Genomic DNA, 27,311 nt, shown 5'->3' on the forward strand with positions numbered 1-27,311 from the left:
TGAAGGACGATCTTCCAAGGCAAGTAATACACTCAGTTTCAAATGATATTAGGAACACAGAAAGTTTTGTATATATATAAATTTATATGTATGAAATATAATGTGTCATGGGTAATGAAATAGTACAAGCAAAATCATCAATAAAGAGAGAAGAACTAACATGATGCAGTAATAGCTTTTATGTGGTAGAAGTGACAAGTGAAGTATTTATTTGTGTCTAACAAAAATGTACTGGTCGGCGATGCTGCATTTTTGGCTACACACACACACACACACACACACACACACACACATTATTTAGGAAACTGGACAAAAGGGACTCTGACCTAATATCCCAACCAAAATAGAGGTACCTGTGGTCAAAGCAAAATAAATACACCAAGCTCATTCTTTTGCAACTGTACAGGTATGAGGCAAGAAATCGTTCTGCAGACGTCATTTCGAAAGACAGGAGAAAATCTGTTCTCCACAGCCCAAAGCAGTGACTCACCCACGCATAAGGAAAACTAAGACGCCAAAATAGGCATCATCAAAAAAATGCTATAAGAATAGCAGCCCATATATCTACTACATGATCTCCATGTGTTTACGAATGTAATTATCATAAGTGGGTGAGTATTAAAGCACATTATTTTATGGTTGCAAGTTCACTGGGATCAATTAATCTCAGGTGCTGGTCGACAATATTCCTTGATATGTTAATTACTGAGGCTTACTGCACGATGGTCCTGGAAAAAAGGCTATGTGACATGAAAATTACCTCATATAATAGCATTCTACAAATGCCACTTAAGAGGGGAAATTATCTGATTTGTCAGCAAAAGGCTAGGGACGGTGTACCTCCTATCGGGTTGGTGCTGCATGTGGCCGATCTCCTCCGGGCAGTCCTGTAACATGGGCTGGAGTTCTTCTTGTGGGGAGGGGGTCAGAGTGGCAGTGGACTGATGGCTGTAAGACACGGCAGCTGGAGAAGAAGCCGCTCCCCGCACAGGGGGAGTGGGGCCTCGCTCATCTTCCTCCTCTTCTAGCTCATCCTGTTGCAAATACATCCTTGCTGGTGGGACAGGACACGGCATTTCCTGGTCATAGCTAAAACAAATGATAAGCCCGCTTAGATTTACTTCAGGTTATGCAAAGAAACTATTTGTATTGTTAGTGGAATATCAGCTTTGAATTGCTTCTTTAACCAGAATGTTCTGAACCACCTTGAGGGAGTACTGTTAAAAAACAAAACAAACAAACAAACAAACAAAAAAACACTCCACTGGGCGCCTGGGTGGCTCAGTTGGTTAAATGTGTGCCTTCGGCTCAGGTCATGATCTCTGGGTCCTGGGATCCAGCCCCGAGTCAGGCTCCCTGCTCAGGGGGGTAGTGTGCTTCTCCCTCTCCCTCTGACCCTGCCTTGTGTTCTCTCTCTCTCTCTTACATAAATAATCTTCAAAAGAAATAGTTCACTATCACCAAGGTTGGTGAGTGTTACATATAATATTTTTTTCTCTGAGTGATTACAATTTACATTAGCATATTACAGGCTCTGAGAAGTCACGCAATAAAGTCATCTGTTTAATGTGTTTTAACTTTGTACTTCCAAAATGTATAGCATAGTCTAGGCCTCTGCTTCAACATGATATCTAAAAGACGATTCCGGGATGGTCCTACAGATGACCCAGAGATGATATGTTAACCTCTGAGAAAAATTACTCTTAAAAATCCTTTCTTGAAAATCCATCTTTTCTCTGAAATTATAATACATCATTATTTCTTCAGTTGAGCACAAAATCAAGGAATTGGCTTGCGTTTAGGATGTTGAATAAAAAACACAATAAAAGAGTCAATAAACAATAAAATGCCCTACTACTCCTCTGCTAGAGCTGTGTGGAAACTCTAGATGGATCTGGGAAACATTCATCCCTTTTTTCTTTTCTCTCACCCCGGGACAGATGGTTATTGATTTAAATGACAGTAATTTACTGCATTATATAAACTGTGTTCATGTTACCCCCCTCTCTCATTCACTCTCCACCACCCTCCTTGTTCATCTGAACTCAGGAAACTTGATGCTCTTATAACATGATTTCTTTGTGTCTTCCTTCACTTTACCAATTCCACTACTTCCCTTGGACACTTTTTCTATGTCTCCTGTCTCAACAAAATAACAGCAATTTGTGCACTCCTCTACACTAGAAATCTTGTGTCTTCTTGCCTTATTCCTCTCTCTTCTACCTTGAATTTTTCCCTGGTTCACCTCTGTTTCCTTTCTAAAAATCTCCAAAATCTATTACCTTTCTAAAATCTGTTGCATGTGCTTCTGCAATAACCTTTTAACTGATCTCTTTGTCTCCAGTCACTCTACCCTTCCGAATCCTCACAGTGCTTCCAAAATGATTTTATTATAATAACGCATCACTCTCAGATCATTCATTTGCTGCACAGTAGGATAGGGCTCTGTAACTGACTAGAGGGAAATATACAAATACCTAAAATAAGACATTCAAGTACCTGTATAACCTGGCTTTCACCCCCCTTCCCAACTTCCTCTCCCTCCCTCCCACTGATGCATCTTAGTCCTCCAGGAGGGCACATCTCTCTGTGGTCACAATGGCCATAAAAATCCTCCTCCTCTTGATTGAGAACCATATCATTTGTCAAAGTCAAGAGCAAAAGCCAAGGGATCAGGAAACCTTTATAATTTCCCCTTAGAATCAGTCTCTCCCTTTAGGGCACAGTTGCATCTCCTATAAGGTTTTGAAAAACTATATCCACTTATTTCATTTTAGTCCCTTTTCTGGTAGACTAAAATAGCATTAGCTGTTAATAGAGCCTAGAAAATGACTTTTTAAAAAATATAGTCACTTCTCAATTTTTGTAGATTCTATACTTACAAAGTCACCTACTTGCTAAAATTTATTTGTAACCCAAAGTCAATACTCATGGTGAAGAATCTGATCACCCCTCCTTCTTGTGTCAGCTTTCACACCGTAAACAAGTGTCCTTTTCTCAATCTACTGCCACACTGTTCTCAAATTTTTTCTTTATACTGATAACTTCCCTGTTTAAGTAGCCCCCAAGGATAGAGCTTTAGGGTGATCTGGTATTTCTAAGTGCAAAAAGGCTATGACTTGCCTAGTAGAGAAAATATGTGCCTTAGAGAAGCTTTGCTCAGGAATGACCTGACCTGACACTGCTGGCTGTGAGTTCAATGTAAATGAACCAACAATACATATTGCATAAGGTGTCTTTAAACAAAAACACACATAAAACAAGATTATGCATGGATCAGATGACAAAGATGTGTGACCAGAGACTTGCAGGAACCTATCCCCGTATTTCCCCTCAGAGTAATGGCTCAGTATTTGCTAATTAAATGACTGGAAAAACAAAGGTACAGAGCTTTGTTTCCCAACAAAGTCGGATCTGTAAAACTATTTTTTGTGTGTAGAGAATGAAAGAACATTGTCTTTCTTCTACCACAGTCACTAAAAAGACCATATTTTCAGGTAGATTTTATTTATTTTTTATTAATTCTCTAAGTCAAGTGAGTTCTCCACCACTGATCATACTGGTGAAACATCTGTTTTGTTTTATTGGTTCAGTTCTATAGAACCTAGCGTGAGAGCGAAGCATACATTCTTATTGCTCTCACTTGATATGATTACTAGTTGAATCCTTGTGAGAGACAATTCAGTGAGTTTGAAGTCCCACAGTTTTCAGCATAATGTGATAATATCTAAGAACAAACAAAAGTTTTCAGGATACCTTAGCTGTGGTATAAATTTACACATTTATTTTATGAAAATTCAGGAATATGCAATAGAAATTCTGATATTTGAAAATCATAAAGTCATACACATGTATGATTATATATATCATGATACATGTGATCTTATATTTACACATATGATGACACATGCAAATTCCACATATATAAGATAAACATATATGTAAATTGTGTGTATGCTCCAATTCATAATTCTTTGTTCCAAAAGAAGCTTCCAAGGCATGAATTCCTTTTTTTTTTTTTTTTTTCCGGCAGCACTGAGTACGATTTTCAAATCCTCCTGACATAGCGATACCGTTTTCTTCAGAGACAAATGTTTGCGGACCTTGGGAATGTCTCCCCTTGGTGATCTAGTTTAATAACTACTTCATATGGGTTTAAGGAATCATGATTCCACTTACATCTGTTCTGAAACTCTTCTTACCTTTCATCTACGGAAACACTGTATTCTTCACTGTTGCTGTGAGGGGGAGGATGAGCTGGAGGCGGAGGAAGCAGGTCTGCCCAGTTCATGCCACCCTGTTTCGGTACTTTAGGTGTCCGTGCCCCTTTCTTGTGCCCTTGACTCCCTTGAAAAGAAAGAAAATCCAAGCCTTTTATTTCTGGCCTTTTGGGTTTTTCTATTATCCACAGGTGAATTATTTCCTGTAAATATGATCGTATAATTCATATATGCAGAAGCAGATAAATACCCTTTCCTTCATTAATCTTAACAGAACTTCGTACAATAGAAGGTGCAATGTATTGCCGAGTTTATCTGCCAAATAAATAGCAAAAAAGCAATAAAACCGCAAATGAATTTTACAAGTCATATCATTAATAGTGATCTTCTTACACCAATTAATTGCATTATGGATTATCACCTAAAACAAATGAGCTGTAGACATATTTTCTGAAGTGCCATTCTATTATTTAATTGCTGGAACCTAAAATACAATATGATACAGATACGATCTATTAGAGTTCCACTGTTGCATTAAATCACTGAATATATATAATTTGTACTTGTCCATTGAAATGTTTTAGGCACAATGAAATTACTAGTTTTCGTCAGAAAGGCAGGTGCAGATGAAAATTATTGCTGGAAGAACTAATATAAGTAACAACAAAAGAAGCGGAGAAATGATTTTTAAAAAGGGATAGAAGTGCTTCTAGTCCCAGTTTCTACAAAATTATGGCTTAGAGTAAAATGATGTTGCTTGAACATTTTTAGTAGTTTTAAATAACCCAATTACGCAAGTGCCCCTGTGTTCTGATTTTAGATTTGGCATATTCTTTAAACGCAGGTAAGTGCGCATTTTAGAGTACTCATTTTAAAGTACTTTGGGGTCAAAAGATATTTGGGGATAAAATCATCTTTATCTTTCTCCTCCAATACCATACATTTTAGATTCTTACAGAAATTATGGATGACGATGAGCCTATAATTATTTTTCTCATATGATCCCTTAAAATCAGTGGATTTTCTTGGTCTTTTTATTTTTAACCTCTCTGGAACAGTTACAAGTTACATGGTGCATGAAACAGGTCTTGGTATATTCAATGACCCTCATTTATTTATTTTTTTTAAGTCATTTGGGACTTTTTGGCCCAGTCACCATGTGTTAAGCCAGATGTTCTTGAACTGGTATGTTACTGCACCAAGTATGGGCCAAGGGAATGGCTGTTAGTAATAAATTATGATTCTCAGGCCTCTACCTGTATGTCTCCATTCTCTCTTCCTTTACTCAGTTGTCACGTATTGGAAAGACTAGGCAAGAATCATGGACTTGACCCTACGCAGTGCCTTCCTCTTGATTTCTTGGCATATATCTATTCTAATAACTCCATCTGTCCTAAGAGGCTGAACATTACAAATCTCTCCCACTTACCACTTGCCTGTTTCATTCTTTCCCCTAATTAACACCAGACTATACATTTTTTAAATCTTTTTACCAAATAATAACAGAATACCAAATAATAACTAGCAGCAGAACACCAAGATGTAGGTTTCTAAGCTGGGGGATGGAGAAAGTCAATTTAAAATGAACAACACAGAATCATTTTAATCACAATAATCATAGAATCATTTTCTTCATGAAGATATGATTTTCTTTCTAAGTGGTTAAGAATGCAAACATGAGATGGCACAAGATATCAAATATTAAAATATTTTCTATAGTTTTCCCAAGAGTAAATCCTTCGAAAAATTCCAGTTAATTCAGGGTTTTCTTATAAGATCTTGGTTGTTTTAAAAAAAAAAAAATCAACATACAGTAGAATAAGAGTAGATCTCAAAAGGCAAAGAGGTATTTCTAAGCTCCTTTCATTCCAATAGGAATAGTTTCAATCAGGGACAAAAAGTCGGCTTAACAATGTCAAATCAGCAACGCTGTCGCCAAGGGGAGATGAGAAAATGCAAATGCCGTACTCGTTACAGAAGAGGGGTAGAGACACTGCCTAAAAGCACCTCCCAGTAACTTCAATCCGGGTACTGAGAGATGATTTTGCTACCCTCTCCTGGAGAAACAAACTAGGGGCAAGATCGGTCGGTTCTGCTCTCGTTGTGGTGTGACGCGCCACATGTTAGTTCTAATAGTGAACCGCCTTTCATCAGAAAAACAGGACTTAAGTACCAGCGAGGTCTCATCGGCAGTCCCTGTCAGGAGAACAGCTGGCAAACAGCTGCAGCAGCGTGAAGGGAAAAGGCCTCACTGTGGCTTCGAAGGCTCTTACTGACCCAAGTTGGGAGGCTGCTTTCCGAGGCTTTCGGGCAGGAACTGAGGGAGAGTAGAAAGCTTATCAACGGAGGAAGGTTCTCGTTGTCCCTAGATCTCATGTGATTGTCTCTTAGGCCTGTGATTCTGCTCAAGTGTACTCAGATTTTATGTGTTTCAAACGTAACAAATTCAGCAGATTAAGTATATGCCCAGTATTTCCAGCTTTATTTTGGCCAAGGGCAAAAAAGAAGTTTCAACTGCCTTTAAAGTCTAGTTCATGCTTCTGGCTTCATAAAACTTCATTAACAAGGAGGAGAAAGGGATTTTAATCATTGTTACTAAGTAGAACATAAAATGGTTTAGTGAGTGAGTGAGTGGACTGTCAAATTACAGAGGGTAAGACCCATGCCTGGAAAAATGCACATTATATAAAGTACGGAGACATGCCATGTGTGTACATCAGTTCATTAGCATTCAATCTGTAATTGTGGGATATACCATTTTTTTAAAGGAGAGACCGATCTTCTCTTTGGTTTCCCGTACTTACCAGAGGTACTACTGCCCCGGTCTGAGCTGTTGTAGGATCCTCCTGTATTCTGGTCGTAGGATTGGTTGTATGGGATAGTTGGAGGAATTGTGTCATTTGCTCGATAATCTAGACATTTCAGATGAAAAAAAAAAACAAAAACAAACTTTCACTGTCTCTTGGATGCCTTAATCACTTACCAGCAATTAGGCTTTTAAGTTATCATGCTGATCACTTGCTAAATGTATAGAAGTGTAAAGGAGGAAAAAGTCAAGAAAAGATAGGCATGTCTCTTTTAAGATTTATAAAATCCAGATTCTTTACATCATCTCCTTTATATAAATCAGACTAAACATAGATATGTACAAATCATATGAGGGACTATTTCATCTCTTTAAAATATTTATAAATCAGCTAAGGCAGAAATCAGGATTACTTGACTTCTTAACTTGAAAAATGTAACAACGAAACAATTTTGCCGTAATTTTTAAAAAATTAAAAATAAAAAGCCCTGAAACTTGTCAGCAAGATGATATCTAATAAAAAAACATACCCATGAGAAGAAAACAAAGGCCATGGAAAGGCTTCTGATTACTTAGGCAAAGGTAAAAATCCAAACGATAAACTTGCCACTGGAATGTACTGGGTAATAACCCATCAGTTTAGTTGCATTCTAGGTCTTTATTACAGCTGACACACCAAGTCTGTTACAAGCAATATAAACAATACATAAGAGCTCGGAAATATTTGTTCAGGGGCCTGTCAGAGCTTTCCAAAGTGCACAGTAAAGCCACATACTAAAGAGGAATGACGTAACAACAGCTGGGAAGCCCACTGCAAACTACAGGATTGCAGAAACTGTCCTCTCTTCATCGTTGTCAGTCTTTGTCATGAGCTTGTGCAAGAGTCTTAACAAATATTTACTGAACTGGGTTTTACGCCAATCGAGTGTTTTCTCAAACTTCGAAAAAAGCTGGATGACTGTATTGTTAAATTTAAATATGTAACACTAACTTAATCAAATGGGATGTTTGTCATCTCCAACTGTCATACGCTTTATTTTTGAGGAAAATGGTCACGACTCAAGCCTAAAAAAAAGAAATCTAAGTCTCTAATTATCTACAATAAGATGTGTCATTTACCTGGATGCTGGTGCAAAATTGCCCTGAACTATTCATATTAGAGGATGCTTTTCTTTTCTTTTCTTTTTTTTTCCAGATCTACAGCTTTGCAAATCATGTTATTAAAGCAGTAGCCTAAAGGACTATAAAGAAATCAAATACTTACCTAGTCCAACTCACACATATTATAATAGAGAAGCATTCCCCTCAGGCTATAAAATACTATTCCACTGTTTACCACTTCACAATTTACTTTAGGTTCTATCCTGACAGACTTCAATCAAGTCAACCAAGATGAGTCAGGTTCAAAAATCACACAGTGCAGCAGTCTTAGTGACCACACGAGGTAGAAGAAATTCAACAAATTGAACCACTTCTCCAGTGCAAGCTTAATTTAATTATTTTTCCTCAGTTTGATATAAAAATGCCATTCGCTTATATGACCATGTAGAAGCAATTATCTTTCATTCTCGAGTGGAAAGAATGGGATAGTCTATTTATTTAAAATGTGAGGTATTGTGACGGTTGTACATCTGCCTTATGAATAAAAGATTACGCTAAGCAATCCCTCACCTACGATTAAATTTAAATTCATCCCGAAACCATTTGAAAATAGTTATATATTATTATAAAATCAATTTTCCGAGGTTATTGTTGTGCTAATTAACTCTTTGACACTGGAAATTTCGAAAACAAAGAAATAAGGAAACGCGAGTAACAAAAGAAAGATTTCATTTGCTCCTCCCGGAGAGGTGGGGACGGACGCGGAGTGCTGAAAGGTTAAGGGCTCCGAGACAGAAAAGACTGGGAATAAAGGCAGAGCTCTTCACCTTTGTTCAGTTTGTTTTGCTCCATGATGTTATACTGAATCGGGGCCACTTCCTGCTTCTGCTGGGCGGGCGGTTTCCAGTGCTTCTCGCTGGAGTCCCCACTGCCATTGTTCATGTTGTTGCTGAGGTTTGACTGGATGAGCTGGGTGGTGGCGTAAGGAGTAGGCTGCCCTGATGGATTGACAAAACGCCCATCCTTCAGATTTGGGCTATTGAAGGTTTTCATCTCATTGATTTTGTTACTAAGGTCCACATCACCATAAACAGTTGACTCAGGGAGCATCAGATTTGTTTGTTTGTTTTCCAGTTGGTTGTTATAATTGGCTATACAATCCGCTACGTGCAACGGAGAGGAAAAGGAAAAAGTCATTCTGCATGGTCATTCCTTTTAGATTTCTCTGTAAGTAGCTTCGTGAGGCACAATAAAATTGTTACGTAAAGTAAAAAGGGGCTTAAACACGGTCAACAAAAAGGGCTCGGTATTCATGGGTACTTTCTGAAGGAGGTAATTCAAAATTGAGGAAATGAGAGAGGACACAGAGCAATTATATAGGGACTAATTTTGAATTTGAATTTAAGATGATTTCCTTTAACAACCCCATTAATAAAAATTTCACCTAAATAATACACATGTGAATATCTTTATGTGCCACATGTATATTTTCTAGTCTGGAATTACTGATCTCGCTGAAGCTACTAGTTAGTCATTGAAGCAACGAAACAAAGCATGTATATGGAAAATCCAGAGCAAAGGTGGGGGAGAAATCTGCCTACCCGTCCTAAGAGCTTGAGATTTTAATATTTTACAAACTAACTCTATCAAAAGATATGAGGAACAGAGGTAAAGGGATAGTAAATAGCGTGTATGGTAATTTTATTGAATCTTCCCTTGGTCATGTAGGATAATCATTATCAGGGAAGGATAGTTCATAATCATTTTTTCATGGTTTCATAAAGACACCCCAAGAAGTATAAAATGACAATAATGATGATAAAACGAACCACAAGTAGCCTGAGTAATTTAATCAAAGAAAGCCTGAAATAATATCTAATTTGTCTACTATTTCAACTTCCCTCTAATTTGCTCCTCATTGAAGTATTGGGAAATGAAATAACTGATAGAATATTTAAAATTAAATAAATAGAAATATTTAAAGCCTGCCGTTGAAAATATTAAAACAGCAGGAAGAGCTAAAATCATAATTTAAATGAAAATATTTTAAAAAAAATTTGTCAAGTTACAATGGTTAAAAATATCATTATTTTATCCATGTAGTTCATGGTGGTACCCACATTAATAGCTCACCTTCAAGATTGGTTTTCAGCTTGATAGGCTGATGAAAAATTAACACGGCTGCTACTAAGGATGTCAATGTGAATATAATCTTAAGAGAAATATGCAACTTCTCTGTAATACGGAACTCAACTATTCCACATTTTAACAATAAATGAGCAGGGAACACGAATATTTGACTCACCTGGACTTTAGTCATTCTGATTTCTAATTTCTAGGTAACCAGGTCATAGGGTTTTGCCAATTTCATTTTTCTTTCCTAATCTTTCTAAATGAGTGTGATTCCATAGAATTTTCTGAGATAATAGACATGCTCTGTTCTGCATTGTCCACTTTGGGAGCCACCAGACACATGTGGCTACTAGACACTTGAAACGTGGCTAGGGCAAATGAGGAACTGAATTTTAAATTGTATTTTGTTTCATTTAACTGTAAATAGCCACCTGTAGCCAGAGGCTACCATATTAGAGAACACAGCTCTACCTATTAATCTAACTGGATATTTCCATCTTTTGTCTCTTACAGGGCTCAACACAGTCTTTTTAAAAGATCTGTAATCATGTGAGCACTTATCTGTATAACTGGAATATGGACCTCTGGAGAACAGGGACATAGTTACGTGGATAGGTCATATCCATATCCATATCCATATTCATATCCATATCCATATTCATATCCATATCCAGTGGAGACTCTGGGCTTGTTTTAAGGCTACACACAAACTGCACTATGACTTGTTTTTTATGGAGCATAACATCTTCATTTAAATGTTATCTTCTAGGGGCGCCTGGGTGGCTCAGTGGGTTAAAGCCTCTGCCTTCAGCTCAGGTCATGATCTCAGGGTCCTGGGATCGAGCCCCGCATCGGGCTCTCTGCTCAGCAGGAAGCCTGCTTCCCCCCCCCCCACTTCTCTCTCTGCCTGCCTGTCTGCCTACTTGTGATCTCTGTCTGTCAAATAAATAAATAAAATCTTAAAAAATAAATAAATAAATAAATGTTATCTTCTATTTCCCTTTTCATCAGTTCCACGGGTTATTTTAAATCTCTACTCCTATTTTTTGATACTTGATGATTCTTTTAATATTCCTCAATTGGGAATATTGAAGGTTTTCACTTTGTTTTGTTTTTTTGCAAGAAATCATAAGTAATTTTCTGTCACCCCTCTCAATATATCATACTTTACATCCATATTTTAATAATACATTTTGGCATGAAATCTTAATGAAGTAATTCACTCACACATATTTCTGAACCAAAAACACACAATATAAAATAAAGGTACGTACACACACCTGCAAAAGAGACATATGTGTTATGTCCTCGGGATTTACTTGTATACAATAAAAATCTGGGAATTTCAGTTTTCATTTACAATTTCTTATTACTGTTGTAGAGTTGCTATTCTTTTGGTCACTGCTGTCAAAGACTTTGGTTCATTCTAGAGACTTATAAACTTTTTGATCTGTTCTACTCCCCAAATCCTGAAAATAATTAATTACAAATATAAAGTATAAATACATTCATCCTCATAAAGAGGAATGCTTTTGTGCAATTTCATTTTTCCTTGTTTACTCTGTTCTAGAGTTCATACTCTCCCTTCTCCCATTGCATCCTGGGAAACTCTGGTGGCAGGTGACGTGTGGAAGTAGAGGGATGAAGAAAACAGACAATCAGGGTAACCTGCTAGGCAACCGTCAACATTTTATGAAAATGTTGGCCAAATGTTCCTTTCTGAGGCAGGGAGAGGGGAAGAAATGCGCCCTCTTGTGGCCAGTCCTTGTGCTTAGGCTTAGGGAGCTGTCCGTGCATCTCTAACCTGGGCGGCTGTAGGTGGTCAGGTTGCTATCACTGTTACCGTTGCCGGCCGTGCAGCAGTTGATGGAGCAGTCATTGTGATTGTTGCCGGTGTTGGGCCACGTGTCTGCCAACCACGGCTGCGTGGCGGGTTCGCTGATGTTCAGAAGTCCTGGCCTAAAGAAAAAAAAAAAAAAAATATATATATATATATACACACACACACACAAACACATAGAAGCACATGTTTTATAAATAGCAAATGGTATTTCCCATTCAGACTTCCAACGCAGTCTTCATCTCGTTCTCACACATGACTTGGTCAGCTGTGCTGAATGCTATTATTATTCCTTTTATTTGACAGTTATTTTTTCGACACGGTAACTGTGAGGTCATACGATGTCTTGAGAACTTCCCTCCGTGTACGGGGCCATCACTTTGTAAACGGGCACAGTCGTACGTCAGACTTACAACACTGTTCTGTTTGTGATGCTCCACTTCAGCCACAGTAACTAAAACTCCAACATGGAATCAAAACCATGGATCCCTACCTGTTGTGGTATTTGAGTTGCTGAAGGAATACCGTAGTGGAGACAGTTTACATTCCTTCATTTTGACTCGTGAAAAAAGTCATGATTCTTCTTGAATGGAACAACCTCCTTCACTCAGACAATGGATCCTTCACAGTGTACGTATTTGCATAATTTTCTTCAAAACCATGTTTCAGAAGAAACAGTGAGTCTGGGGCCCAGAGCCTCATCAAGGTTTCTGTGCACAGCTCTGGAAGGCTGTCAGGACTTTCTGATGGTGACAGGGTAAACCGCCATAAATCCCTTCCATAAACAAAGGAAAGATACTGACTTAAATCTGGTAGAACGAAAAATGTCCACTGCAGGAAAGATTAGTGTTCCTGTCTTTTTTGGCACAACAGACGTTCATGCTCTTTCCCTGTGCTTTGGGAATGAAAAGTGCACCAATGGCTGTTAGTGGGAAAGCCCAGACCCCTAGCGCCAGAGATGAAAACTAGAGTCCCAGCACGGCGTTCCTCATGTCCTTCTCCAACACCGACTCCATTTGATAATTTAGCAAAAGAGGTGATGATGGCAAGGTGTGCTGTCAATCCACAGTAAACAGACCAGTGCTGCAGACTCTGCAAAGATTTGCTTCACACTTTCATTTTCTTTGTCGAAGTGCGATAACCATGCTGCTCATTTCCCCGGAAGCAAGAACCTGACACTTCACCTTTCGGGGTTCCGTGACGCGCAGAGAGCCAACTGAGGAAACTCACTATTGCAAAGGACGGCTATTTGAAGAATCCTTCCCTCCAAAGGAAGAAAATGGATTTTCAATTTTTAGGTCTGTATACATATGCAGATGTATATGTGCGTACACATATCTGTAATAAAAGATGAGTATTGGGGCGCCTGGGTGGCTCCGTGGGTTAAAGCCTCTGCTTTCGGCTCAGGTCATGATCTCAGGGTCCTGGGATGGAGCCCCACATTGGGCTCTCTGCTCAGCGGGGAGCCTGCTTCCGCCCCCCGCCCCGCCTGCCTCTCTGCCTACCTGTGATCTCTGTCTGTCAAATAAATAAACAAAATCTTCAAAAAAGAAAGATTAAAAAAAATGCGTATTTAGTTTTTGCTGACGTGTGAGGCATTGTTCTGAGTTTTTTACCTGTATCAACTCACTTAACTCTTAGAACCATCCCACAAGTAGTTACCACTATCTCCAGATTTTACAGGTGAGGAAACCGACTCCTCAGACAAAACGTTAGCTACGCAAAGCAAAGGAATGGCAGAGGCTGGGATTCAAGCCCAAGTTCTACAGCTCTGGAATCCACACTCGAATCCAGGATGCTGTCAACATACATATCAGGGAGTGCTGAAATCTCTTACCGTCATTAAGCATTCGTATAAAAGAAGGAGTTGGGGGGAAGTGTCTGCTGTCTCACAATTCAGAATAACGCTGTTAAAACTGAGCAAATTTATTACTAACGTTGTTTATAAAACCATGCTTTGAAGAGCCAATTGGCTGAACCATTGAAATTGAAAACATTTAAATACAAGCTGCATCCCAGAATCTAGAGTCTCTGCATAGATGTTGGTTAGAGAAATTCTGCATCTAGTAATCTTTAGCTTTCCTTATTTTATTTCCTCTTGAACTTAAACCCAGTGTGAGATCACTATAGAAGTTATTGAAAATAAATTTCCATATTTGACGCTGTGGAGATATTATGGGTCTAAAGGAGGGGTCAAGTGGAAATTTTTCAGTCCGACTTACATGCTTCAAAAGGAACAGACAATATTTTTATGCTACCATGATTCTCTCAAAAAGCACTTTGAAAGTGAGTGTTTTGATATCATAAGCTGAAAGGACTTTCCATATGGATGGGTGATTTCCAACAGGAAGTAAGATTAACAATTCACATCCTGGCTTTGGTTTAGGCTTGTATTTGGAATACTAATTATTTGGGGAAGAAGGTGACCCATACGTTATTGACCCATAATGAATCTTAAAATGTCATGTGTATGTTTTACAAGTCTCTGAGGAAGTCAAGGTCATATGCAGCTACCCTGATAAGGATATTAGGGGCTTTTTGAAACTACCGATCTCATAGGCTATTTTTCTGCATTTAAGATGATCTAGTGTATACGAGACAGATTTAGCTACCCAACAATAAGAAATTAAGCAGAGGTCAAACTCTGTGCTGGTTACAATAATTAACAGGTGTCTAAAATATATATTTTTTACCATATAATATTAGAAGTTGTATTTTCATACTGATATATCTGAGTTTTGCTTATTTCTTCTTTGTCTCTTAAGAGACAGTATTATCAGGGAAAAGAAGACAGCGGGGCTCAGAAAACCCAAACTTTTCTTCCAGTTCATATTAAGGGGATAAATTTGTGTCACAAAGGAAAAGAGGACACTGCACTTAAATAACTATGTAGTAATTACTTCCATTTCCTCTGCTCCTCCTACTTAAGATACTCCAATCACTCACTCACTCAAACAAAACAAAACAAAAAACCCACTTGAATTCCTAAACCACAAAATAAAATACTAGAGGGTCCCAGGGCTGGAGAATATAGTAAGGGGGCCTGGAAGTAAGGGTTGCCTAGAAACTGTCTCCTCCTTCCTTTAATTCATAGCCTGAAAGAGCTCTGACATCCAGGAAGGAGCAAGGGATAGATTTGAGAGCAGCAGCCAGTATTTTAGAGAGAAGCAAGGCCTGAGCTCAGTTTCTTTGTGATCTCCCACTGTGAGGAAATGATTTACTGGCATTCTCTCTGGTCTGATTTTCTTACTCCTTTCTTCAGGACTTCTCCGTTATTCCCAAGTTTATGCTGTGGTTTGGATGGTTTTTGGGTTTTTGGACTGGGATGTCTGAGGTAAGGAAAACAAAGGGATGGGAACAGCCACTTAATACTGCTTCCCTGGTCCTCCCCTGGATTGTTTCACAGCCTTTTACCCTTTCCAGGTTGGGAAGAGGTCTCTTGGCTTGCCACAATCCTCATGTCCCCTTCTCTGGGAATGGTTAAATTCACCATTTTGTGGACTGGAAAAGATTTCTGGTTCAGCCTTCTCCTTTATTATATTTTTGGTTGCACCGACTCAACTCTGCCACCGTGGTGGGAAAGCAGTCACGGACAATACGTTAACCATGAAGTCTGGGTTGTATCCTTATAAAACTTTATTGACAAGACAGGTGGCAGACTGGACTTGGCCCAGGAGCCATAATTGGCTGATACCTGATATAAACAAAACGTAAGTACATTACCTTATGCTAGGTGCTTAACTGTGATGTTTGCACAGCACACAAAGTTCCTGGAGGACACAGGAGGTGACGCTCAGCAAACCGACAGGGGAGGGGGAGCATATTCCGGGCTGATGGATTTAGGGCCCATAGGAAAATCTAATATTGGCGAGTGGCAGGTGGTCTGATGCAGTGGATTGGAGGCTGAGGCACTCAGAGGTGGGGAAGGGACCCGCAACACCCTACAGGTGGCTGGCTTCATGGGCTGTGCTGAATTTGGACTTGATATTTTAAACCTGGAGAGTTCTAGTAAAAATGGGTTCTAGAGCAACTTAGAGACACGATCAATATGCATTTCAAAATACCCTTTTGGCTCCAACAGCCAAAGGGAATTACTAGGAAGTAGTCTAACGAATTAGATAAAGGTAGGACCTCTGGGAGCTTAGGCGATGGGTGGGGCAGGAGAGATGAAGTGCTTGGCGTGAAACAGTACTGGGATAGGGAAGGGGGTGGAAAGCGGGTCGACAAAGGCAGGGATGGAGGCAGAAGAAAGGAAGACTTGAAATTTTCCCTTAGGGAGAGGCAGGACGTCCAGAGCGGGCTCACTACTCTGAGATCTGGGAGGGAAACCAGTGTTTAGGGGATGGACATGAGAGGAGAGAGTGCAGGAGACTGGGTGACTGCCCCTTCTCTTGCCACACGGAATCAGAGAACACAGACGCGTGCGCGCGCACACACACACACACACACACACACCCAGAATCCCCTACCCACCCGCCCAAACACACACTCTGACTAGGAAATGAGACCTTTCCTGATACACTCTGGATCTCTCTTATCCTGCTCTATTTGTTCCAAAGCACACATCAACTGCTGATACTAGAGTTGACTTTTTAAATGCTTATTATCTATCTTATATCTCCTGCTCTTAACGTAAGGTTCACAAGGATGGGGATTTTTCTTGACTTGCTCACTGATGGAACCCAAGCAACTACCATGTCCCATGGTAGACATTCGATAAAAATGCCTGACGAACAAATAAATTGAAAGTTGCTTATATGACTGTTCTTTTGAGCATGGACGCTAAGATCTTTATTTAGCTGTTACCTCTGTAACATGCCGGCATCTTTCATCATTTCATTTGGCACAAAGGTCTTTCTTACTTGGTATTTGAAATACAGAAGATTTGTTGTTATTCTCCTCTTGAATTTAAATGGTTAATTCTGTACGGTAACACAGCAAACTTCCAAAAAATAGTTCTGTCCGTAATTTTCCGTGTGTAGTTTGTCGTTTTTCAGTCCTGCTGTAGAAACTTGCATTGGGTACCAATGGATTCCTTCCATTAGGTTCTGTACGATCATTTGCTCTAGGTAGGTTGTAAATCCATTTGGAGCAGGATCTGGAGATATTTTATGTGTATGCACGTGTGTGTGTGTGAGAGAGAGAGAGAGAGAGAGAGACAGAGAGAGTGTGTACGTGTGCTCATCCACAGAGGTTAGTGCAGAACACACAAGATGCTCAACCCGCATTTTATGTGCTCTGATTCACGTGAAAGCAGAGTCCACAGCCATGAGCCTACACATGTAGACAGGTGGTCATAACAGTCAGGCATTCCAGAACTATCCATGAGAGAATGTTGTTATGCCATGGGCTATTTCATGAATATCTGGGCTATCAGTTTGAAGGAATTTCCCTGGAGACAAAAAACAGTCTGAATTAAGTGAATTTATTCCTTAGGAAGACCTCCCTGCTTTTGGGTCTTCCAGTTGGCTGGCTTGGTTTCTCAGGTACGAAAACAGTAAGCTAGCCCCGGTACTCAGGAAGGAAACATTACTGCTTGTTGCCATATTCATACAGCCTCGGCAGTCAACACTTTCTTAAAACCACTCTTTGTCATATGCTAAATTCAGTCATTGTGTGTCCGTAGGGCATGCTCCTTGGGTTCAGAAATAACACCTTCCTCATTTTTGTCTTTTCCAGTTGCAAACATACGATCCGGCTGGGCAAAGCAGAACACTCAGTAAGCTAATCGAATTCGAATTAGAAAATGGTTTTGATTGCAAGTTTTTTGTTCTTCTACCTTAAGCTAGATGTTGCTGGTTTGAGGGGAAAAACATCATCTTATTATAGAAAATCCAGAAGCTTGGCTCCTGTAACATGTACCTTTTTCAGCTCTTTTAAGCTGCCTGTCACATCAATTTGTGATTTCTCTGTGAATATATTAAAGTTCACTGAATCATAATTACCAAAAATAATACATATAGGATTGAGGTTCATTTTAATTAGAGAGAAAAGAAAAGCTCTGTATTAACCAGCTACCTAGGTTTCTTGTTGTATTTCAACATAGTCCCCTGGAAAAGGAGAGCGGAATTCACAAGAACAAACAAACCTAACCTACAACTTATGAGCAAATGCTGTGTTCAGCAGATTTTCAAATGAATACTTTTTCTTTGATAGTATCTGTTAACTAGCTATATTTCTTAATCTTCATAAATGCCATTGCTTAATTACTTGAACTCCTTTTAATCATCGGCTAAAGCAGCAAGTTTGTCTTTCCCAGTTAAAGTGCGCCCTCTGGTGTTCATTCGCTAAGATGCAACGGCTTCTGTCCATGGCATTGGAGTACAAACAAGCTTGGTTCTACAGTATTTCTAAAAGATTGGAACACATTTCATCCTTACACCTTTTATGCAAGGAAAGTGACGTCATTGAGGAAGATAAGATGAGATACCTGGAATTCCCTTTAGGATCTACAAAACAAGCAGGATAATTACCTCCCTCCACTGCTCACAGCTTCACCTCCTCTCTGATAAGTTACTAGAATGTTACAAAACAAAACAAAACAAACAAACAAAAAACAAAGAAAAAAGAAAAAGAAACAATTAATAGACATGTTTACATTTATAAAATTGAAAGTTATTACATCCACCAGTATCTTTCTAAGATGGGATGCTTTCTCACTTTCTACTGAGAAGCATTGCAAAACCATCACAGAAAGTGGCAGGTTTCCGATTCAGCTAGTTTTTTTTAAAGATTATATAGAATTAAATATGTTACTCTTATTTCCTTAATGTGCCAATAAGGTTGAGAACTAAGTAAAAGCAAACGTGAGTACACTCTTATTAAATATATTATACATTGTTACATTTGCATTCCCATAGTTTTCTATTTTGAATTTATTATTAGAGCCTATAATTGCATGATGTATACATATATAATTAAAATCTTAAATTTGGGGGAAAAAATGGCAAGACTATTGTCCCAGAAGTATGAATACCAGTAAGACAAAGATAAACATTAAAGTAAACCTTCTCTCCCTCTACACACAGATATATGCCATTAATTAATATGACCTACTTTTTTTATTGTGGCTTACAGAACCCCCTCCCATTATATTTTCAACAGACATATGTGTATATATAGTGGCAATACATTTAAATGCTCTTGAAAGCATTCTCAGCCTAATGAATTATGGGTGTAAAAATTTAGCAATAACAAATAAAGATTTGCACACAGTGAGGCAAGGGGTTAAGAAGATTAGCTTTTCTGTAAATACAGACGCATTTTCTAAGAAGAAATAGGTTTCTAAACGCTGCCAAATTCTGCTACTTAGAAGAACTCCAAACAGGGAGTGTGTTAAAGAGAGATAACTACTTCCAGTGATTACAATAACTGGATTAAAACCGAGGAGGCAAGACTTCAGGTACATCGTATATTAAAGGTGATGTGAAGGAAGAGGACCCACTTTGAAAGAAACCGAATAGAACAAAATATTAGGATTCTGACTTTGGGAAAATACGAAGTTTTATCTTTCACATGTGCTGGATATTTTCATTCCCCTTCAAAAATGCTGATTCTATGGACAGAGCGTTGCAAGGGAGAGAAATGTTCGTTTGGGAAACGTGAACGCTTACGTTAAGGGGGAAAAAAAAATGGACTGCCAAGGAGGAAATAATCGATAAGATCATTAGCACGTTAAATCATGCCAAGGGCGGAAACGGAGCGTCTATCTAACGAAACACGTGCGCGCCAGGCCAGGAGGCAGCGTGGAGTCGTGAACACATAACTGTATTACATGGGGGAAAAGCAACACCAACCATTTCTACTTCACATGCACGCCTGACGTGAGTGAATGAAGTATCGCATTCCGCCTTAAGTCCTTCTCCCCAACTAACTTCCGAAAACGAAATAAAAACAGAAACACAACAGTACAACACATGCCAAACTGACAAGGAAGAGGAGGAGGGTAAGTGCAAATATATACCTGTTGGTGTGAAGGTAAAAGACGGGACTGGAAAATCAAAACAAAATATAAACCAGTTATTAAGCTGAAGAGAGAAAGGGAACATATCACATTAGTATAAATCAAGCAGACAGCTGAACATAAAACAAATGTAAATAACTAAGCCAGGAGTTCTGACACTCTGATACAGGAATAAAACCAAATCTGAGGTGAAAGGGAGAGGCTTGTCTCTACAGGTACCATCCTGAAGTGTCTGGCGTGGGAGTCGTGCTGGGTTAGCCTGGGAAAGACCCTGCTAAGTTTAGTCCCAGAGACAGCGCTCCCGGCCTTAGGACAGACAGGAATCCTCTGCGATTAATAATCTCCAAACATTGGCTGATGGATGCTCAAACAAGTATTATCAGGGTCTCGCTTGAACCTTATCTAGAGATCTGAAAGTAAATGCTTATTAACGTGGACTAATAGGTGTGCTTAAGTATTCATCATTCAGAGAAAGAGAGTCAGAGACAGGAAGGAAGGAAAGAAAGAAGGAGGGAGGGAGGAAAGGAAGGAAGGAAGGAAGGAAGGAAGGAAGGTAGGAGGGAGGGAAAGAAAGAAGGAAAGAAGGAAGGAAAAAAGGAACACAGGAAGGGAGGGAGGGAGAGAAGAAAGAAGGAAAGAAACAACTGGAACAAAGGGAACCATAAAACCAAACTGTTTCAATGCTGAGAAATGCCTGACCCCTTATCATATAAACAGTGTAATACTAGGTTTTTATCATTATAGAATTTGTGAATGGACCGGAAAAAATGGGGAGTTTTAAACTTTAATTTTTCCATTACAGTTTACGTTGAGAAGCTTTCTCCAAGTAGGCTGTGCAGTGTTTAAATGTCACACTAGAAGCTAAACAATAGAACGATAACACCCCACTGAAAACCCTCACTCTCTCTGCAGTTATAAATCTTGATCTAATCAATAAGGCCTGAAATGGAAACGCAGACCTCAAAACTGGCAAGCTTGCCTCCCCCCATCCCCCGTTTTCCTATCTCCTCCCATTCCTGCGTGTTGAATACACTGCAGACCATTTCCATGTCATTTCACGGCGGGAGGAGGCTGACTTATTTTGCAAGCTCTTCGCGTTAATTTCAAGTAAACAGTTCCCGGGTCCGGAAAGCCGGGGAATCTTCGCTGCTCCCTTGAAGACTCAAGTTGGCGTTTAAGAAATCCTTAATACACACAAACGGGACTACTGATCACGTATCGTGGATCAACAAACTGCCAAAAATGTATTTTCCACGGCACACTGGAATGTCTCCAAGACATTTACTTCAGGACTAGAGCCCTTGGGGCTCCACACTGCCATGCTGGAGGATGCGGTGTGATGGTCACTTGCCACCAAACCATCGCCGAGCACACTAGAAAAACACAGACAGGGGCGCCTGGGTGGCTCAGTGGGTTAAAGCCTCTGCCTTCAGCTCAGGTCATGGTCCCAGGGTTCTGGGATCGAGCCCCACATCGGGCTCTCTGCTTGGCAGGGAGCCTGCTTCCTCCTCTCACTCTGCCTGATTCTCTGCCTACTTGTGATCTTCGTCTGTCAAATAAATAAATAAAGTCTTAAAAAAAAAAAAAATGGACAAAAACTTCAGTGCCGTGTGTGCCCAACTGATACACTGGCTTTCCTTGGCAGCGCAGCGGACCCTCCCTGTCTCAAGAACTCTATTGTGTTTCCTTTCAGTTAGGTCTTTTCAGAGCTTCGACGTAACTTAGCCACAGTCAAAAATTTCAAGTCATAGTAACAAGTCTTCATAAATAAATAAATTAAAAGGTACATGTGAAAGTAAATCTATTCGAGCAAGAACAGAGTGCCTGAACGTTCCTTTGCAATCACAAGGACATAAGGAAAAGAAAAAAATATGAAAGGTCCTTGTCAGTCCTCCTTGCTAACTGCTAGCCCCATTAAAAGCACTGCAGAAGACATGAAAAGAGGTCCCTCTAAATGAAATTTTTAGTGGCTTGTACACCAAAGAATGACTTAATTTTCAAAACTTCCAATAATAGAATCATCTCTTTTTACCCAGCGATGCTGGTGCACTGTGTGGACATCCGTGGAGAGGGATCCTGAGTGTTCTAGCGGAGGGTCCATCTATGGGTACACGTGGTGGGGGGAGGGGGGAGGCTAATAACACTCACTATTACCCAAAGTCACAAGCTGGTTTGATGGTTTATAGGTCAAGAGGCTCTCTTATATCTATTTCTTTAAAATCTTTCACTTCATTTTTTTTTTTTTATAATTACTGGAATCGTTTCTGGCATAGACAATTTAAGGTTTCGGGGGAGGCACTTTTTATTTTTTTAATTGGATGGAAACAGAATTATGAAAAATTGCCAGCAAGGCAAAGTGAGGAAAGCAGAATCAAATGCTCACCAATTACATTTGTAATTATGTTCTATGATTTCTGCTTAAACACAAGCTAGTTAAAAGGACAATGGTATTAGTTTCATAGGTTTCGCACAAAGAGCTCACAGGCATTTGCCAGCATGCTTATAGTCCATTAGTGAAAGAAAAGGCATTTCAGAAAGGAAGGAGGTTTCATGTCACACATTCAGATTTCAAGACACTATAGAGCATTAAATTGTTATAACTACGCAGCTGCAGCCCCTCACGGCACCAAGAAATACAAGATTCCTGGAGCATTCGAGAGTCTCTACATCTCTATGTTAATTAGTCACTTTTCCTCTTCAAAGTCGATTTCAAAATGCAGCTCCCAACTCACCCTGCCCCTCCCCTGCTCCGTGACACAGGGACACCCACAAGCCCCTTCCCTGCACTAGATTTAAGTCAAAGGTTTTAGACGGTCACACATGTGCCTGACATTGTTCTACTCTGGGGACATAACGAGCACCAGCTCTCCTGGCAGTCACCTCCCCGCCCTCGTTTTCCATTTCACAGGCTATAGGGAAACTGACATTTTGCTTCATCTCTAGACAGAACGCATATCTGCAAAAAACATTTTTAAGGATGCTAATGCCACGGCAAAGTATGTATGCACATGAAGGGACCGCTGCATGTCCACAGTGGAGAGGCACATTCATGTATTTTTACCGCATGGGTGATGAATTTGTGTTGACTCTTTCTTGCCAAGACCCCTGTGACTGACAGCACAAATATTTTAGACTGCTGTCCCAGACTGTTTTCTAAGCTTGTAGGGTCAGTCAATAGAACTCATTGAGAAAAATTTTGGCTAGTGCTACAAGTTCTGACTTTGCCATATAAAGGATTCGAGAAAGGGCTTGGCCAAGACATGTAGGAAATGTTTGCTTAGAAAATATGTAGACTTGAGGGGGGGAAAAAAAAAAGAAATATGTAGACTTGGGCACCTGGGTGGCTCAGTCAGTTAAGCGTCTGACTCTTGATTTCAGCTCAGGTCATGAATTCAGGGTTGTGGGATTGAGCCCCACGTCTGGCTCCTTGCTCAGCATGGAATCTGCCTGAGCTTCCCGCTCCCTGCTAGTGCACACTCACTTCCATGCTCTACTCTTTCTCTCTCTCTCTAAAATAAATCAAATCTTCAGAAGATAGGTAGACTTTCGTTTTTAAAGGGGCGGTGATAGTGTGAGAGGGGATGTGTTCATTGGTAGTTCTCTTTAAATCTGTTTTCCCAGGGCACCTGGGTGGCTCAGGGGGTTAAAGCCTCTGCCTTCAGCTCAGGTCATGATCCCAGGGTCTGGGGATCGAGCCCCACATCGGGCTCCCTGCTTAGCGGGGAGCCTGCTTTCCCCTCTCTCTCTCTGCCTGCTCTCTGCCTATTTGTGATCTCTGTCAAATAAATAAATAAAATCTTAAGAAAAAAAATCTGTTTTCCAGCCAAGTAAAAGTGAGAACTATGGTGAATATATAATTATACCAAAACTCTAGGTAATTTGTTGGACAAAAGAAGTAACTGAGGACTCTCCCCTGAAAACCAGGACTTTTAGTCACCCTACCTGTAGTGCTCATCAGTGACCCCAAACTGATTCATGTGTTTGTTGGGGAGGTAGAGGCAGGGAGTGTCTGCAAACCTTGGCATACTTGGCTCATCCATAAAATTGTAAATAATTGCAGTCAAGAAAACTTTCTCTTCTAACACTGTAGACACTTGTGAGGAAAGCCCCATCACGGATTAACGGTATATACACACTCAACTCTGCGATCTTAAATACAACAATAAAAAAAGGACTAACCCTCCTCTCTGCACGCAGAGGCACATCATCTAGTTGGGCATTCCATATTCGCTAAGAAATGACTACCTTATAACTAATCAGAAATGCTCATGAAATACTTATTTTATAAATAATCTCTTTGGCATCACAAAGGCAACCGCACTCCCTTTAAAGTTGTGTGAGACCGTGCGAAGCTGGTATTTACAATTCCTGTGACAAGGAGATTAAAGAATTTCTTTGAGAATCTAAAGCCACGAAGTACTTCCCAAAGGGCACATGAGATGGTGTAACGACCAAGGGGAGACCTACCTTGGTGAAACATAGTTTCAAGGAATTGAGCCTCAAACAAGTAAGCCCTGTCGAAGCCTGCTGGAGAGGAGTCCTTATCTAGAGATCACCCTAAAAGTGCTTTTGAAAATCTTTACATATTAAAAAAATTTAATATAGGAGATCGATAACCGTGAATAATTGGGAGCCACAGATTCAAATCCGGAGTTACCGAAACATATTAAAAAAATGAAAAACTCAGGAAAGGTAATACCTTTTCGGATACCCGCATAAGTACTCGCCAGTCCGTTCCTCTTCTTTCGGTGTCGATAGAGCCAGATGCTGAAGACCATGAGGATGATCCAGCAGGCGGCCCCGATGCCCGCGATGAACGCGGGCTGCTTTACCACGTCGGAGATCTGCTGAGCAAGGCTGACTTGGTCTTCAGGCGACACGGGGTTTCCGTGGGAATCTGAAAAGCCATCTTGGGATTAATGTGGGTTGAAAACTCAGCGACATCATGAATGCATGCTTGTCTCATAGAAAATGGCTATCATTATTTTGTGAATTTTTAGACAATCATTTCTGTCTTTCATTCCGTGACATCCACCCTTGCCAATTAAAATAGTCCATGAGATTTTCAGCAAAATTATAGTCACTCTATTTTAATGCAAAACAAACAGGACACAATCATTTTGTGGAATGTGTTTAAAAACAAAGACAATGGCACACAGGTTCTATTTTTTTTACTCCACGGAACTCTTCATTGCTTAGATTAAGTTTCAGAGGACAGTGCTAACTGAGATAAATACAAAATTACAATTCTAAACACTGAAATGCTTGAACAGGAGTCTATAAATAAGGGGTAGCAAATAAGTTGTATAGAAAAGACATGAACTTTCTCAGACTTCTACAGAAACTCTCAATTACATGTTCTAAAATGATAATAAATAAAATGTTATTTCCTCCACTTAGAGTAGATTTTGAAAAAAAGGTGTGTGTTTTCCTCCTCCCCGAGTCCCCCAACTACATGACTATATTATAAGACTCTAAAATGTCTTACAAACACATTATCTGAGCCTATGTTCACAGGGTCTATACAATTTTGTTTTAAATTTTATTTATTTATTTGACAGAGAGACAGAGAGAGAGAGCACAAGCAGGCAGAACAGCAGGCAGATGGAGAGGGAGAAGCAGAACCCTGGCCGAACAGGGAACTCGCTGCAGGGCTCTATCCCAGGACCCTGTGATCATGACCCGAGCCAAAGGCAGCCGCTTAACAGACCGAGCCACCCGAGCCACCCAGATGCCCATCACAGGGTCTATACAATTTAGTATAACATAAAACTAAAGAAAAATTAAGATAATGTTACCACGGAAAAAACTATGAATAATCTTTCTTTCTTTTTTTCTTTTAAAAGTAATCTCTACACCCAAAGTGGGGCTTGATCTTACAACCCCAAGATCAAGAGTCGGATGCTAGACTCACTGAACCAGCCCCAAAGTCTGATTGTTTGTTTGTTTTTGAGTAATCTCTTTCTTCTAAAACAACAGTCATGACCAGCAATAGATCCGAGAACATTAAATACGGACAAGAACTATCCAGTGTTACAAATAGTCGAAAAGGCTCATGTTTTCTGTTCTTCTGACTCAGTAATTTAAAATTGATGGAATTTCTGGCAATGGAAATTTCCTTTTTTAGGTTTAAACCCACTAAGAGATTCTTTTTTCAAGCCCACCATTTCAACAAGTCAGACGGAGCCGTCAGCAATGTTTGCAGAAAAGTACAAACCCTTGTTCTGTGATCAAAGCAGTATCCTACTTTGTTGGCACTGAGTGATGCCAACACTGAGGATGCCCAGTGGGCACGAGTCCCATTAGTGCCTGTGGTTTTAATGTTCTGCCCCCACAACATCTGGTGAAATGAGAAGGTGTTTGCCCATGCTATTAGGAATGGTGCTTTCTTACAGTCGTCTGATTTTATTGGACTCTGAAAATGTGCTGCTCATCACCTGCTTTAAAATAGAAACATTTGTTCCAGTCCAAGATTCCTTTTTTTCCCCAGAAAAAATAATTGGTATAGCTCATTATATATGAAGAACATTTCTCAAACAGAAGAAAATTCTACAGATTATTTTTTTTCTTGTTAAATGATACGGTGCCCCAATAAGACATTGGCAGGAAAATAAGCAGCATTCCATGGCTAAGGAAACCACCTTGGGAAAATTCCACACCCCCATCTATGTATAATGGTAGCTGCATTGCTACTCCTGTGTGTGTGTGTGTGTGTGTGTGTGTGTGCGCGCGCGCGCGCACGCGTGCACGCTCGTTTTATTACTTTTATTTTCTTAAAAAGAATTCCAGATTTTATTCTATGGAGGGTCAAGGCTGAAAAACCTATTTTTATAAACTGTCTCTGTCACCTGCCTTCAACTGTTTGTTGACAGAAAGTTTTATTCCATGTTCCAGGCTCTTTTATCTATGATTTTCCTAAAAGCACTTCATCTTCTGAGAGTTCAAGCAGACCTATTCTTTTTTTTTTACCCCCCTGATACACTCTTTGCATCTCCTAAGTTTATAGATTTCATGGCTGTTTGTGCAAGGTTAAGTTGGGTAGCTTCAGATTTTATGGAAAGAGCCAGGAGAGGTTCCATGCAGGCGACCAGATGGGCTTAACAGAAAAAAAGTGTGGTGTGACTAATGAATTAAAGCGGCCACTCTACATCTCAGTCTCTGCCTCTCTGCAGCTGAGCCTATATTGAGATATGGAAAACTGGAACACATTTATAATTTCAAGAGAACCAATTTGACCCTTAAATCCCC

At 39.7% G+C, this 27,311-nt stretch overlaps 1 protein-coding gene across 1 annotated transcript in view; it reads right to left on the reverse strand.

The window, feature by feature from the left end:
* The window catches only part of ROBO1 (roundabout guidance receptor 1), a 411,503-nt gene that overhangs the window by 27,563 nt on the left and 356,629 nt on the right, over positions 1 to 27,311 (reverse strand). Inside the window, 8 exon segments of the mRNA XM_080801074.1 lie at positions 841 to 1,089; positions 4,203 to 4,343; positions 7,021 to 7,132; positions 8,955 to 9,290; positions 12,065 to 12,219; positions 18,574 to 18,616; positions 20,064 to 20,090; positions 24,763 to 24,960. Of these exon segments, the coding sequence (XP_080657200.1) occupies positions 841 to 1,089; positions 4,203 to 4,343; positions 7,021 to 7,132; positions 8,955 to 9,290; positions 12,065 to 12,219; positions 18,574 to 18,616; positions 20,064 to 20,090; positions 24,763 to 24,960 (1,261 nt within the window).

Source organism: Martes martes, assembly GCF_963455335.1.
Source record: "Martes martes genome assembly, chromosome: 1".
Taxonomy (NCBI): domain Eukaryota; kingdom Metazoa; phylum Chordata; class Mammalia; order Carnivora; family Mustelidae; genus Martes; species Martes martes.